This window comes from Aplysia californica, unplaced genomic scaffold (assembly GCF_000002075.1).
Source record: "Aplysia californica isolate F4 #8 unplaced genomic scaffold, AplCal3.0 scaffold00450, whole genome shotgun sequence".
In the NCBI taxonomy this organism is placed as follows: domain Eukaryota; kingdom Metazoa; phylum Mollusca; class Gastropoda; order Aplysiida; family Aplysiidae; genus Aplysia; species Aplysia californica.
In genome coordinates, this window is record NW_004797720.1 from 315571 (window position 1) to 332811 (window position 17241).

The 17241-nt window shown below is 39.8% G+C and overlaps 1 protein-coding gene across 1 annotated transcript in view; it reads right to left on the reverse strand.

Annotated features, from left to right (window-relative positions):
• Nucleotides 1-17043, reverse strand: part of LOC101847207 (nuclear receptor-binding protein) — a 23595-nt gene extending 6552 nt beyond the window's left edge. The window contains exons 1-13 of the mRNA XM_005105049.3: nt 16023-17043; nt 13508-13630; nt 11963-12064; nt 11597-11686; nt 10994-11034; nt 10491-10585; nt 9108-9191; nt 6740-6798; nt 5440-5538; nt 4595-4727; nt 3041-3149; nt 2395-2445; nt 691-844 (exon numbers count right to left, since the gene is read on the reverse strand). Of these exons, the coding sequence (XP_005105106.1) occupies nt 691-844; nt 2395-2445; nt 3041-3149; nt 4595-4727; nt 5440-5538; nt 6740-6798; nt 9108-9191; nt 10491-10585; nt 10994-11034; nt 11597-11686; nt 11963-12064; nt 13508-13630; nt 16023-16130 (1248 nt within the window). The 5' untranslated portion in view covers nt 16131-17043. The remainder of the gene's footprint in view (nt 1-690; nt 845-2394; nt 2446-3040; nt 3150-4594; nt 4728-5439; nt 5539-6739; nt 6799-9107; nt 9192-10490; nt 10586-10993; nt 11035-11596; nt 11687-11962; nt 12065-13507; nt 13631-16022) is intronic.
• Nucleotides 17044-17241: the final 198 nt, after the last annotated feature.

The following is a 17241-nucleotide window of genomic DNA, read 5'->3' on the forward strand; positions in this document are numbered from 1 at the left end:
CCCCCCCCTAAAAAGGCCTTAGGGAATTCTTTAAGCTTCGATTTCCCGATAATTGGAACGTAAACAGTGAGCCCACACACAAGGTGAAAGGTTACACACATAGTACTACGTCACCAGCCTCTTTCACTCCCTGCGGCACCGCTAGTGGCTGGAAACATTAGGTCTAATAAACAAACAATAGACGATGGGTCTAATCTCGCGTAGCTTATCTCTCCTGCTAGAGTTCGTCCGTTCGCCCGCCCGCTCAGTGAATAAAATTGTGGAGCGGACCTAAGAAACGAACTGACTTGAGGCCGGAGGTCCGCAGCCCGCTCGCTGAGAGAGTAAAATTGTGGAGCGGACCCAAAAAACTGAACTGTCTTGAGGTTCGCAGTTCGCTCGCATGGCCGTCCGTTACCCGCTCGCTCAGACTGAGTCCGCGAGTGACGAACCCGTCCGTCCGCTCACCCCAACTCTACTTTACAGAGAGCACTTGAACAGATATGTGACAGGGGGAAAAACGAGGATAATAAAGGATTTTTAGGGCAATCAAGCAGAGAAATGAGTTGTGAACCTTGAGTGCAGATATCTGTTTCAGATCTAACACTTGAAGAAAAAGTTCCAGTTCTACATTTCATTCTTGATAAAAAAAAGGTAGAGGTGTATGTATGTATGGCACTGCTAAAGCTATGACACCGCTTATCAACCTACCTGGCAGGTCATGGACACTATCATTCTCGTCTCCACGTCATAGGGCTCTGGCGTCTCGGACTTGACCGACTCTGCCACCTCTGGACTTATTGCACGTGGACGGGACGCAGGCGGATAGCTCATGGAAAAAGCTGTCAGCGGATAAATGCCATTTCTGAAACATGGAGAAGGGGGAAATAACGAGTCTGGGGTGGAGGAAACCTAAGCAAACAAAATCTGAAAATTACAGCAACATTTACTATCAATGACTGCTGTGTAGGTCATCATCATCATCATTGCCTTTCTCACCCTGCACCAGGGTATAGGCCACGGACAAACACCCTCCACTTTTCTCTATCCTGGGCTAGCCTCTTGATGTTATTCCATGTCTTCCCACTTTTCTGTACATCGATTTGTCCGCTGTCCTTCATTGTTCCTGCTGATGCAGAAGCTCCTCTGTCTCCCATAATCGAAAAATAACAAGTTGTGTTTGTCCGTGTTTCTGTAACTTACTGTTTTTTACTGGGTTGGGTAGTTGGCCCTCCGCAACTCTGGCACTTTTCGGGCGACCAGACCTATGCACTTTTAGTCGCCTCTTACTACACGCAGTATCACGACAGGTGTATTCTTTGCTCCCCCATAGTAAAACTACGGGGCCCCCCACCAGCAGGGGAGGTATGCTGTGTAGGTGACAGTGTAAAAAAAAATCTCATCCACTAATCTTCTCCTTCTTGTGGCCTTAACCCATGAAGGAGTCTTCAGAAAGCCACCTGGATGATCTGTGCACTCCACTGGTCCACTTTTCCTAGGATCTAAGACTCTGGAAAAGGTCACCAGGGCCCCTCATCGGTGTTGCCTGCCCACCATTATTTTGTCCATCTCTCTTTTTTTCCCTTCCCCTCCAATACTCCTTATAGAAGTGTCTTTGCAAAGCCGCTTGATCTTGCTTTGTCATCAATCCATCTCAGCTTTCTTTTGCACACTGTTGTGAGAAGATCTTCACAATGACCAAAAGTTCACTGTGTGGTGTGGCGCATTTCCTTTGTCTGTGATGTGGTGCATGCATAGGAGAGACCCAAGAAATGGGGAAAAAATGGTGAAATGGTATCAGTTCAACATTATTAGGTTATTTCAAAGGTGGGAGCTCTGCCTTGACATCCATCTCCGAAAGGACCGAGCAAGTAGGAAATTCCTGTACAGTGCCTCTCCCAAGGACACAACGTTGGACCGAGCTGAGGCTCCAACGCCCGAACTCACAATCTCAGGTCCAGGAGCCTAATGACGAGACTACCGATGCTACTTGACGCCCAAGATGAATACTAATTTTAAAAATATTAAACAAAGTCAATAATGATAAGTCACGCAAATATTGCAAATAAACAAAAATAGACCTGTGTATTTTCAGATTGTGTACGGCTGATGGTAATGGAATTAAAGAAAGACAATTTTTATGCAAAAATCCAACCATTATTCTTCCACAAAACAACCCCCTACCCCCCCCCCCAATTTTTTTTTTTAATTAAAAAAAAATAATTTTTAATCGGAGGGCTCCAATTTTTTATACGAGGACTTGGTAGGTCTACTGAATCAGCTCTACACAGCATTTAACTAGAGCGCAGTAATGTTCTCCACATTAATGGAGGCAGTGCATCACTACCACAGATCTAAACAGCTGCACATGGGCAAGTGGTGTGACTTGATTGAGTTCCTGTGTCATTGTCTTACTTGACATCATCCAACAGTTTGTCCAGCTCCAGCACGGGCGTCTGAGAGACTCTGGGAATCGGGGAAAACAAAAGCAACATACGTAAGTGAAGCTGCAATTTCAGGAACATTATATGCCACATAAATTGTTCTTTCAAGGAAACATAATTCATGACAATATCCATAGACTGATCCCAATATAAATGACAAAATACTAAAGCTGTTTAAAAAAATAAAATTTTGGGTGATCCCAAAGCCAGGACAATAGGTTGGCTGGCTTATGTTGGGTCATGAAATAGCACAAAACGGAAGAATCATCTATCTTAACATTGATTACATTACAGGAAGATACCCTTAGAAACAACGTACAGAGTATGCATTAAGAGGACACACATTTTCTTAGTTGCTACATACAAAGCAAAAGTACCAAAGCTTGTTGAGATGACAGTTATAAAAACTCTTCTGGAACTGATTCACTAATCTGATAAATGCTCGAAGCAAAGCCCATTTCAAGTTTCAAATCACAGCCACTTAAAACAGTTCAAAGTAAAAGTCTTTCAACAGGCATGAAAGTTTCAGATGGATACATACACTATGTCCCTTATCATAATCAAATTTCTGTTTATTGAAAACTCTTTTGAGTTCAGGAAAATACGAAAGATCTTACTTCCACTGGACCACCTGGCCGTTCGCACGGTGGATTTCGGCTATCACTCGGTTCGGGTCATCTGTTTTGGCAGCATGGGATGTTTCTGTCAAATTTTCTGCTAATAAGGCTGTGGAAAATGATGGGCCTGGTGAGATCTGCTCATTTTTGTAGGACACAATGCCAGTCATTCTGTTCACACAGTGTAACTCAATATCAATGTGTCTTTAAAACAGGGAATTTAGCCTGCAAACTCACATTTTACGGTATTTTCATACAACACTCTCTTGCTTCAGAAGTTAACTATAGTGGCTTATTATCAAATGAGATGTGATTACATTTCTGAGTAGATTTTACAGAAAATGTTGATTAAAGTTAAAGGCCCTAAAAAATCTTAATTTGCACTTTCCGTGGGCACTCTAGCTTTGGATATCATCAACCTTTGGCGGACATTTTTTTTCACTGAAAGCAGTCAACCCCACTCCCTCCACCTCCTTCAATTGCAAATATCTTAACTTCTGATTCAGGATAGATGGGTATTTTTTCTTTCAACAAAAGTCAGACAACTGAACAAGATTTAAGACGATACCAATAACTCCATATACCCAAAACTTGACAGAGCACCTGATTCCACTGTGGCTTGACACAAATGAGTATGAGGGTTGTAAACACGAGGCTGTACTTTTCTCTGGCTTCAAATACTAACACAGTGCCTCTATACCAACACAGTGCCTCCATACAAACACAGTGCTTCTATACAAACACAGTGCTTCAAATACTAACAGTGCTTCTATATGAACACATTGCTTCTATACAAACACCGTGTTTCTATACAAACACAGTGCTTCTATACAAACACAGTGCTTCAAATACAAACACAGTGCTTCTATACAAACACAGTGCTTCAAATACTAACACAGTCTCTATACAAACACAGTGCCTCTATACAAACACAGTGCCTCTATACAAACACAGTGCTTCAAATACAAACACAGTGCCTCTATACAAACACAGTGTTTCCATTAAAAAAACGCAGTGCAAAATTCTTTTTATCATATTTATTGATGTAGTAACTACATGAAAAATGAGGCCCTTGGCCACTGAGGTTTAAGAAATTCTTGAATTAGCTTTACACTTAGTAAAATATTCATCTGAGAGAGTGCTGACAAGGATAAAAAATGAGAACCTCATAGAAACCAATCCCACATATAATAAGACTATTTTTATAGCACAAAATTGTAAATTAATACGATACTGTTTCATTTTTACTATATGCGCAACTTGCGATGAAATTATTTTCATAACTCAGGGGTTTACTGGTTCCCTAATGCTTGAAATAAAGGGCTTTATAATAGAATATTAGTAAGGACTAAATGAACTTATTGAGTCTTGCTTTGCACTTAACCACATGCTGTCTCATATAAATGTATATATATATGGGCGTCACTTCATGAGACAACCAAAACTGTGCTAAATTCCCCAGAAACAAGAAACAAAATAATTAGATTAATTAATTATTGAAGTTATCAAAATACTTCACAGAAAACATCAGCAATAAGTCCACACTATTCTTACCATTGCACTTGACTATCTTGTGGGCAGCAACAAGCTTCAAAGAGTGCACTTCAAACAAAACCTTGTGGAACAACAGCTCGCGGGCAGTAAGACGAATTTTGGGGTCACGTTGAAGACAGCTGTGTAAAAAGTCCTGTCAAGACAAGGAGAACACCATGATCATCTTTAATTGCTCTACATCTCCCGTAATGACATATGTGAGGCATGCTGACAAAATGAGTTACTTCTCGCAACCCATAAATGGATATATTTAAGAAAAATTGACACGAGGGTCAAATTTGTAGAATTTTTATTGATGCCATATATTCTTTAACTATAATACGCCTTTTATTATTTCATACTTATAAATTGTAAAAGCTTCACCTATAAGCATGATGTATCTATTTCCATAAGGCTTAAGTCCGAGAAGTAACTCATTTTGTCAGCACGCTTCACATATGTAAAAGCAATCAAAGGAAAAGCACTTTACTTTGTGGCGTTACGAGTATTCTTCATGCTACGACCTTATGATTCTCTTGCTATCTATTAAGCTAAGACACATCTCAAGTTTATTTTGCTTTATAAATAATCTACTTATAGATTGATAGTTAGTTTGTCTCAAATCTTTTTCCTAAACTGTGAGTGCGGAGGGTTTGACAGTACTGAGGTGGTCTTTCGAAGATTCTTTTTTCTTCAACCACTACTCAAAAACGTATCAAGTTTTTTTGTTGTTTTCATAGAGGTTTTACGGTGCTCGCAACACAATATGCTGTAAACAAAGAAGAAATCTCAAGTCATATCCAAGAAACAGACTACCTCAAACCAATTAACTTCATTTCTCCTGACATAGCAGGATCATAGCAAACCTTTTGTAGGGGATTCTCCACCAGTTCCAACGACTGACTAATGACGTCTTTCTGAGCCCCGGGGCTATCACCATTGGGCTGGAAACCTAATGTGGCCATCTGCAGATTGAAGAGAGGAGAAGAGGCGGGGAGAACATTTATTCAAAGTTCAATCTAAAACAAAGCAATTTGTATACATACATTATTTTCGTAAGCAACTCTATTATGTTAACTCCAAGACAAATGAAGTATGCATTGGTTTATATTAGTCTGCCATTTAAGACTAAATTTATATAGAAATAAGAGCCTAATCAACAACCATCAAATAAAGCAATATATGTTACAGTACACTTTAAGATTATCTTGGCATAAATTTCTGAAACGTGCATCAGCAACATATATACAGCCGAACCTGCCATGACGGCCACCTGTACAAACGGCCACACTCCACTTCCCCCCCTTCCATTTTTTTCTATATAATTTTACTGTGTAAAACGGTCACCTGTCCAATGCGGCCGCGGCCATCTTATTTCACCAACCTATGGTCAAATTTACCTGCCTAAGGCGGCCAGGCGTGGTCTCGCATTGCTCAATGCTTTGCCATAAATTTTTAGTTAGCCCCTAACGTTGTGGACGGGCCGTCATAATCCATTCACCTGTTGCTATTGTTAGTCCTTCCAATGAAAGTTTACCCAAATTGACTAATGGGAGACAATAAATTTTCAACTGCTGGTCAAGGAAGCCTGTGATCCGTTTTAACCTCTAAGCCCGTCCACAGCTCATAAACAAATCAGATCTTAGGTGACTTATCACTGTTTTGTTTACCCAATCTGTTGCAAAGTAACAATGGACGTTAGCTTAACGTGAACTTGCAATCTGGAAGTCATTAAATCACCGCTGGACCCACTCCGTGCTGAGTTACACGGGGGTCACTGGCCGCTCTTGCGTGCATCAACTACAGGCGGGCAGGTCATGGCGTAATTAATACTTTTGACACTAAATATCGGCAGCCTCCTCACTCTAACCACAAACTATTCCATACCAGAAGAAAACATCAAGTTTCCCTCTCAGAGTCTACGAAAACCTGACCTATATGCGATTATATTTGCCCATGTTACTGTGTATGCAAAATGTTCTCAATTTCAGCTAATTTAATCTATGTTTATCGCACTTAACTCACGGACTGCCAGGCCTCAACAGCGGTGGTCTGCCGCGGTTTTTAGAGTGTTTTCAAAAAATCGTAACTCAAAAACTATTTTTCTAAGGGATTTGAACTTTTGACTGAAGCTGACTTTCCTCCTAGTATACGTATATATCTTACCTCAAGAGCACACATCCCAAAAGAATAAATATCGACCTTTGTTGTCATCTGTTCACTGTCTGAAAAGCAAAGGAAGTTGGTTTTTTAAAATTGAGTAAGCAGTGTAAAAAAGCAGCTGTAACTGTGTCAACTACACTGGCGAGCAAAAGAAAGTGGGCAGTTTTCAAATTGGTGCTGTATGAGTCGTCTCACGAATTTTGACTTGGCGATTGACATGCTGAGCGTGAATCACTTTAGAAAGTCCGTCAGAACAACATTTGTTTATTTTGTTGTTATAAAAGTGTTTACAACACGTTTAGCCAAAAACGTGTTTTCTTGTTTTTTCTTGAAAGTTAACAATGCCTTTACTTTTAATCTTTTTTCGTTACACACTTCAACGAGTGTCAGCGAAAAGGTCGTCAAAATTTTTGGGTTTGTACTGTACAATTGTGTTTTATACGATGCCTAGGATCAGTGATACGCCACGTCGTGAAGCTCTTGGAATGACGAGAGCTAATGCGACGGTCTCTGCTCTCGCTAGAGCTTTCAATGTGACGAGAGATACTATCCAAAAGCTAAGGATACACTTCCAAGCAAGTGGTTTGGTTAGTGACACTCCAAGGTCTGGTCGTCCTCGTGTCTCTACTGCTGTTGAAGACAATCGGATCAGAGTTCCACACTTGCGGGATGGGTTTCAAACAGCTTCTAAAACTGTCAGAGATTAGCCTGGGCGTAGACCAATCAGTCGCTTCACCGTTTGTCGACACGTGAAAGCCCACGGAATCGTTGGCCGACACCCACCTCGACGCACTCGTCTCCTCCAAAGACACCGTCATGCTACACTCAACTGGGCGAGTCTGCATCAGCGATGGCTAAACCGCCAGTGGAACAGAGTGATATTTTCTGACAAGTCCAGATTTCTTTTGGATCGGCACGAAGGAAGGCAGAAAGTCTACCAGACACGTCATGAACGTTATTAATTTACCTCAGTGTGTCAGTGCTGTTGCTGACAAACGTAGCATTATGGTATGGGAATCCATAACCAGTACTGATGAATTCAACCTAGTCATTATCGACGGTAATCTGACTGCCCAGAGATACATCAATGACGTTCTCCATCCACACCTTCTGCCGTTTCTGGCTCGCCACAGGAACAATCTCATGTGCCAGCAGGACATTGCACCAGCACACTGTGCCTTTGTTACCCAGAGATTCTTACAACAAAAATGACGTACGTGCTATAACACTGTTGCCAGTATTATCTCCAGATTTAAATGTGATTGAGCATCTCTGGGAAAAGATGGACAAGAAAATTTGCACCCTTTGGCCACCCCCAACGACAATCCCACAACTGCAGCAATCATTGCTTGATGCTTGGAATAATATTCCCCAGCAATTTATCCAACGACATGTGCAATCCATGAAGCGGAGATGCACTGTAGTCATCAGCGCTGGTGGGAGTTACAACCGTTACTAATTCTGTGATTTTGGGCATTCGAATCGGTGTTATTAATTTCTAATAAAAGGTGTGCTTTTGATCGTTTTTCTTACATTTTTTGTCTGCACTTATTGAAAAACTGGCAAGCCTTTCAAAATCCATTGGCAATACGGAGTTACTACGGTGAAGAACGGAAATAATGCACACAACGTAGGGTGCCCACTTTCCTTTGCTCGTCAGTATAGAAGTAAGTCACAGCTAAAAACTATTTTTTTAAAAAGACAAGAACATTCATCCCCATGACAATGTTTTTATGTAAATGAAACATTTGATCAAACCAAAGCTGTACATCTACTACAATGCTGCTCTCAAACAAGTGTTTTGTTTCAGTATGAAGTTTACAGCATTTGCAACACAACAAGGTCGTATAAGTGCTGAAGACTAGAGGTGTTACAAGAGAATAGCAAACACAAAAAAGAAGTAATAGAGATAAAGGAGGATAAATCTTTGATAGAAAAAAAGGAGCAAACCGCACCAGAGCACCCACCAACCATCCACTGAAACGAGTGTACATGAAAACAACAAAGAACTATGAAACAGTTTAACACTCACAAGAAAGAGGAGACAAATGGCAATGTATCCATGTCCTACGAGACAAATGCTATTAATTAATTACATTATCTTAATCCATGACCTTTGAAAGCCACAAAGTCATTGTCAGGGTAAATAAACTGCTGGCTTGTAATAGTAACAAAATACTCATAATTCTCATAAATTCGTGATCAAAGAGTACATTTGCTACACCACTACTTTCAAATGATTCAGAACACTGAATAAAAAACAACCCCACCCCCTTCCCAAAATCCAAAGCAACTTGAGTTCAACAGTAAAAGAACAATAGTATTCTGCACACTCAAACACAGGACACACACACCAAAGGCATTGGTTTACCTTCATATTCAGGAGCTGAGTAATGCATGTTCTTCAGATCTTCACTGTACGTCTTCACATGGTGATGGATTGCATCTGGGGCCACTGATAATGAAAGATCATTTTTTTTAAGTTTTAGTTTTAGTAGAGGTTTTTCGGCACTCGTAACTGCATAAGGTCATATGAGCGCCAGAAGATTAGAGGTGTTACAAGAGAGTACCAAACATAAAAAAGAATGAACGGAGATAAAGATGATAGATGTTTGATAGGAAAGAAGAAGCAAACCACACCAGAGCACCTGCCAACCACCCATTATTTTTTTAAATTGATTTATTTGTAAAAATCTATGATCTAACTACACGAACATAAAGAGTTTGGACCTCTCAACCATGAACAAAACAGCTATTGTTTCTTTTTATCCCAAGATAAAGTGTCTATGACTTCTTCACGCAAAACTCTAGGGTTCCTGCCATGAACTCCCCACCAAATTCAAGGAGATGTCAGGGAGACATTTGTATAATTCACGGAGATTTGGTCAAGACATCCATGCCCAAAGCCTATTTCTGATAGGCTACACTTGTACGAAAGGAATCGTAGCTTTGGTTATCTGACAAAAATTTTGTTCATGTCAGATTAAGCGAAATTCAAAGAGTTTTCAAGGAGGTTCCTCAAATTCAAAGAGTTTTCAAGGAGATTTTCCCCTGAATTTGCATTCTAGGAGTTTTCAAGGACCCCTTGAATTCAAAGAGTCCGCAAGAATCCTGAAAATCCTACTTTTCAGTGACGCACAAACCGAACATTCTCCCTCCCAATGATGATGCAGAACTTGTGCACCTAAACTGCTGGGTATATATTGCAGAGGTGAGTGTTAGTTCACACTAGGGCAAAGAGAGTCATGCTCAGGCATGTGCCTGGGATCATTGGGTTAAAGCAACAAGTCACATACAATCAGTTCAGTTCAATAAATCAAATTCAGCTTATAATAAAATTTTGTTTAATCTATTATTCTACAATAAGCAGAGAAATGCTAGAGAACGGCCTTAGAAACAACAATGCTAGAGAACGGCCTTAGAAACAACCAGGCTGAGAAGCGTCAATGACGAAAGGACAACAGCGGAAAAACAGAGCTTCGATCTATGACACTGACATGCAAGCACTGAGACAGAATCTGCGCTTCAAACATAGGAAGAATTAGCCATGAAAGAAGCTGCATGAAGACGACCTTGAGACCATCTTAAGCTAAATTGACCGTCTGCATAGACGAAAAGAGCCATACAATAAACAGACAGGCCGTAGTATTTCATTGTTGAAATAATAATAAATCTAAAAAGTTATGAACTTTAAACTACCATCTACGAAAGTAGTCAGATTTTCAATAAGGGACGATCAATTTCTCGACCATACCTGATCCTATCTTGATCAGTCCATTGTGTTGTATGTAGATTGTTTCTGTTGTGAGGTTCCCGTGAATGATGGGAGGGTCACAAGAATGTAGATAACTGGGGAAAACAAGGCAAAATATACCAGCTGGACAGACTGTTGCAGAAACAGGACATTTATCATTTTTTAAAATCATCCTTGGCAAAAAATTCCAATGCATATATAACAAAAAAGAAATACTTTATACAAAAAATACTTTAAGCAATCAAATTTTAAAAAATTTTAAAGTAACGAAAGTCAATTTAAAAAAGAAAAAAAAAAAAGAAAAAAAAAAAAGAAAAAGAAAAAGAAAACAAATATTACCTAGCCAATGAAAAACATATTGGTCTCAATTCCGCTTTCAGGCTTTCCCATAAAAACCCAACTGGAGCACCATAAACACAAGATGTAAATAAGACCACTCAGCCACCGAACCCTAAGTTTCCAGTTGAAGAGTTATCACAAAGTTCAACTCAATAGAGACTTACCTGAGAGCAGATAGAATCTGAGTGCACCATCTCTTCCATGCCTGTAATGTAAAGACAAAGGTCAATCACAAAAAAGTCTTACCATTTTTTAAAAGAAAACATTTACCACGAACGTGATTATAGCATGAGTGGGAAAATGACAGAATATCATGGTGTTTTCCTTCTTTCACAAATCACAGATACACTTATCTACACAGACATAAAAACGTGCTAGCTGTGGTGCACATAGGTTCACCAACTTTAAAATTATAGAGATACAAAACTAAAACTGTCATGTGATATTGAACACGAATTCTGAACAGCATAACATATGAAAATGACAATTGTCTACTTCTCACAAGGATACTAGTTCTAATCCTATAACAGAGTTTTATTACAAATCTACAATTCTCAACATCACTGAAAATAGCCTTATTCTAAAAAGTTCATAAATTTTCTCATAGCAAGATAAAACTGTTCCCCAAATCTTTTTTCCGTTCTCAGCTATTACTTCTTGCAGAAAATGAAAAGAGGCAAAATATGTACCACAGACAAATACAAATGAAAGGAGAAAATAACACGTTTCTCCTCAAAATGAAAAGGAAAAATAATTAAAAGCAATACCTTTAGCTGGAATGTCTTGTTGTTTTTCTTGGTTTTCTTCAAAAACTGTTTCAAGTTTCCAGACGACATGTACTCAGAAATGAATATCACCTGAGGGGGGTCAAATAAAAATAAGAATAAAAATATTATCAAACCAACAATCTTTTTCTGATGTAGAGGACAACAAACAAGACCGCAGGACATGACTTAAATTTCTCAACTGTCTAAACAAGAAACAATCAGTTCAAACTTTTTAAAATAGCAAAATTAAGGACGGGAAAGCAGATTTCTCACATGTAAAGTAAAAGATTTAGCAACAGAACACGAGTTCTGGGATAACATAAACCAGACAAATCACTAAGGAGTCATGATAAAGCCACTGCTTACCCTTGGTTTGTCGGTCTTTGTATCCGTCCAGTACTTGTGAAATTTGATGATGTTGGGATGGTCAAGGCGGCAGAGATTGTCAAAGACTTGTCTGATTTTATCCTGAAATAAGAAAGAAATAATACCACCACTTTTGACAAATCTGTTGACATGTGACTAAAGGCCAAATTACAAAGGTACATGCTCAAGAGCATGCTCTATGCGCTTTACAACTATTATTACCCCAGCAGACCCTCTGAGAACACTCACAAACATTCTCGGCATCCCCGGAAGCATACAGTGCTAGCTGCAGATTTCACGCGCTCAAACACTATCAATCTGACAAGATCTTTCAATGTCTATAGCTGGGTACCCATTTCCACCTGGGTGAAGTGAGGAAAATTTGTGCAACGTGCCTTTCCCAAGGACACAACGTTACGCCCCTGACGGGATTCGAACCCACCACCTTACGGTTGGGAGTCTGAGAGCCTAACCACTAGGCCACCGACGCCAATACCACCACTTGTGACAAATCTGTTGACATGTGACTAAAGGCCAAATTACAAAGGTGCAACGTAAAACAAATGGTCACCTGGCTTCCATGTTAATTGGCAGAGAAATCCATGTTATGTAAAGGCGTTTTCCAGGGGAGAGGAATACACAAGTATTTTGATGCCAGCTGATAAAACAATATTCCTTAAAAATTCAAAGGGTTGCAGGATAGAGAAAACGGTAACAATCAATATATAAGATTTTCATGTCAATACCAATAAGAGAACACAACTACAACAAAAAATACATTCTTAATCTTGAACCGTAACACACTTTTACCAATTCTCCCCCGGTCAAAGCAAAGTCATCATTATAGAAATAAGAAATGATATCAGTTGTAATCACAAAAACTAAATTAAAAACAGAAAGTAAGGTCAATGCTGTCCAGCTACAAACACTCTGCATAAGAACCCTGTTTGCCAAAGAACCCCCTTTTTCCATGCAGGAAATTTTTTTCTCTGTAATTTCCACTTCAACAACCCATTCTAAAAACTGATATCTGCCTAAGAACCTGTTTTGGGCTCAGGGCGGTTATTAGGTGAACTTTTTTGCCCTGCTTTATAATACTTCGGGCAGGAAAATTTACACACAATATTTTTTAAGCACACTCATGAGCTCTGCCGAGCCAGTCAATCACGAAGTGGTTTCGATTTTTAATAGATAATCACTCTCTCCTCTCACACGGTCAAAGCATCTGATTGCCTCATAAAAGCTGGCTCACTCTCTGTAAGAATTCGGAAGCACTGTGTATTAGTACTTTTCCTTTTAAATCAGCAGTCCGATAAAGAAAGAGCCAAATGCACTGTCTGAAAAATTTGTGAAAATAAATCAAACATACTACAACCGAACCACAGTGGATGCAAACAAAAGTGTCCATAAATCTCACAGCCGTAAAGACAAAACAAAAGTGTCCATAAATCTCACAGCCGTAAAGACAAAACAAAAGCGTCCATAAATCTCACAGCCATAAAGACAAAACAAAAGGACTTAGTACCCATACCACCTTCTTCTCACCTGCTGAGCTCTGAAATCTCTCTTCTCCGAGAACTGAACTTCGTTCCAAACAACTTCCACTCCCTCCTCTGTGTCCATTGCCAAAAACGCGCTGTCGATTCCAGGGACATCTCTCTGGTCCACCTTAGGAATTAGAGGACACAAGACATGATTAAGTGTGCCCAAAATGATCAAGGGGATTGAACTTTTATCTGTTGATTAGTGTTTTAGTTACATACACAAAAACAGTGGGGGGTGGGGGGGTGGGGGGAGTAGACACATGAATCCCACAAAATTCCGCTCATCATCATCCGAACCGGAACTTTCTTCCACTCTCCTCTTCTTGCCCTTCCCTTTCATTGCTGCCTCCTTCCTCTTCTCTTCCAACCTTTCGGCTTTCTAAATTGTTCTCTTTCCAGGCGCTTCTTGTTATTCTCTTCCAACTTCTTCTTCATCTTTTCCTCCCTCTTCCTTAACATCTCTGCCTTCCTCTCTTCCTGTGCCTTTTCTTTGCAGCCTCCTTTTTTTCTTTGTTCTCGTAAAACTCCTTGAAGGAGATATGTGATACATAGGAGGGGGGCTGAACACATGATAGTGCTGCCCCCCCCCCCTTTAAAATCATCACAATAATTACTGCAATCAAAATTATGTTTGCATGTACACATGATGCGAAATGTATGCCTACACACCAAATCAATGTGCCATTCAATGACAATAAAGATTTTGATTATTACCCGATTATTATTATCATTATTATTATTAACCATCATCCTGCGGGGGCCATGTTTATGTCGCCTGATAAGCCTATTTCGGTACCTCCCCAGCCTTCTGGTCCCGAGTCAGTCCAGCCCCTGGCTCAGCGCACGCGCGCCGAACATCTTCTCACGTGAAATTTGGGTCCCATGTCGGATCCCCATTCACGCAGATCAAGTGTGTGCGCGTCAGTCTGCTTGAGTTTGTGTGCGTTTGCGGCCTTCTTCTAGAACTGCGTGCGTTGGTTCGTAATCGAAGCATATGTCTCATTCAAAACATGCCAAGTTGGTAGCTCTAGATGTTCGTCCAATGAAATTATAGAAGAAATTGACCCACTTAGACATGAGGAGCTCAGTAGGATAGTCAGGAAACAAGACTTCCATTTTTCTATACAAAACCTTTCAAATTATATAAGCTTGATTTTGTATGAAATGATACTAGACCTACATGATAAAAAATAAGCTTGTTCGATAGTTTTGAATACCATTGTGCAGGCACAAAGAACAATTTGAGTGTAAAACATTCAGAAATTGACCTATATTATCCCCTTTCGAACCTCAGGTCATTCATAACAACAAGAGCGTCTAGAAAGGTTATTTTCGAATGGGCGTAACTACTCATTACAATGTCTTACCAGCTTGTGAGAAGGGATTTTTCGTGAGTTTGTCACACTTTATAAATAGAAAGCTATGAAAGATAAAGCGTTATTTTCATCATCAATTAACACACTCCCACTGTATTCATAATCATAGCGAAAACATGTTTCCCGGCGTGCGCGTGCGCTGTACACCAACAGTACACACTGAGTGACCCCGGCGGCCTGCTCGGAACGTCTGACGTAATCGGTTGCTGATAAGATTCGCATCTCAGCACAGACGCAGGACAAGAGTTAAAACATAGCATACATGATTGTGCAGTCCACCCCACCCCCCAAATCATCACTGTCATCAACCTGGCCGGTTTCACCATGATCGTATAAAAATTCTTTGGTCGAACCAGCCACCCTGTAGCCTAATGGGGCTAACATGAAAGACGAACATCGCCAAGACGACCCAAATACCATCTAACAATATTAAATAGCATATGATGTTGTGGTTGACCCGGAACTCCTCAATAAAGACCCATTTCCGACTTGGGTAACAACTTCCTGTCACTCCTTGCAACCCATAACAACAATGAAAGGGAAACTCATGTTGGTGAAGAAACCTGTTGAAAACAAAAGTTACCTGGCCTTCTCAAGGCTTGCCCTCACTCAAACGGCACGAAAAACCACTTTAGCAGACATCTGCTTGGGTTGTAGAAATATTCATCGATAAACAAATCCAAAAGAAAAGAAAAGACATCGAGTCTGTTCAAAAAGGCGGCCGGTTTGACCTGAACCTGCTCTGGAGCATTGAAGATGGAATTTGTCCTTGTATTGTCAGGGCAAAAGACAACTCTGCCATTTAAATGCATTTCAGGTCTGTCTCTTCCTGTTGTTGACATCAGTCATCAGAATCAGAAGATAAGATAAGGTCAGTCAGCCTACTCTCCTACTCACTGACTACACTGTCTTCCTACTAAGTCCTAGCCTAGCCTGGACTGAGTCTGAACCTAGAAATCTAGATATCTAGAAATCTGTAGGCTACCATAATTGGCCATAGCATGTCTATACTCTAGATCTATACACAAATCTTCTAGATCGAGAGTCAAGTCAGGAGTTGTGGCTTTATTGACATGATGATGACTTGCCCCGCATTGTTTCCCTTGCCTTGACTGACTGGGCGAAACGGGCAGCACTTACCTCTTCGCGTCTTTTTTGCCATCGGCCACATGGACTTTCTTCTAAGACTTCTTCGTCGTCAGATTCCTCTCCACTATCTCTTTTCTGTTCAGACTCTTGGTCTGCCATCTCAGAATGGCAAACAGATGTGAAACAAGCAAAACAGCACGTCTTAGAAAGTTGAGCAAGTACGTATGTACCAGAAATGGATAATGGGAAATATCCGATATCACTCAGTGTCACCCAAGGCAATAATAGCTATTTAGCCGAAACTCTTTAGAAATATGACGTCAATACAATATGTAGTTATGGTTTAATAAGTATTATTTTATGCAAATTAACTTTAATTAAGTAATAAAGATTGGGTTCTTAATAAGGCAGTGACGCTTAAAAGTTGCATCTTAATTTATTTTGTTTGTTTCTTGCTGTCCATTTTTGGTACAGTATCAGGCCCCTGGCCCTGAGCCTAAGAGTACAGTATAAGTTAAGAAGTTGAAACCAAGTAATTCATTCAGTTAATCAAGTAGGCCTATAACATAGGGCCTAAATTAGTTCTTGACACTACCATTTCATAAAGTGCACGACATTTGTTTTATGATGCTCAAGCAATTTTATCTGTAATCTTGTTTTTTTTAAAAAACCATATGAGAGCCTCAACTGCGGTGCCTTCCTTGCAAGAATTAAAAAACAAATTACAATGACATAGATTCCTCCAAAAATTTTATCGTATTCAAACATACACATTGCTAGTTGAACCCAAGACCAATCTCATAACTGCCAAACGCACCCTTCAATATGATTATGCTTTTGCCAGTAACTTGTCAAAACGATAGAAGAAGCAATGCGCTATTATACTTGTTATTCATACTGAACCACCAACTGTACGCTTAAAAAATATTGAATAATGTAATTTCCTGGTTTTACTATGGAAACCCATTTTGAACAAAACAACCATTATTTTCTTTTATATCATGCCTCATAAACAGAATCAATCACTCTTTCATATTATTCATACTAAACCATAAGCGACTGTATACAACTGTAAACAACATTGATCGTGGATAATTATAGGGCCTACTTTATGAACATGGCTGCGTTTTCACTATTAGTAGCGCCTAATTAAGTACCGTACTGCACTCACAAGGCAACGATCGCGAGGAGTTTAAAAAGTATATTATATTGTATTATAGGCAAGTATAAATAAATAGATGAATGTGTGTGTGTGTGTGTGTGTGTGTGT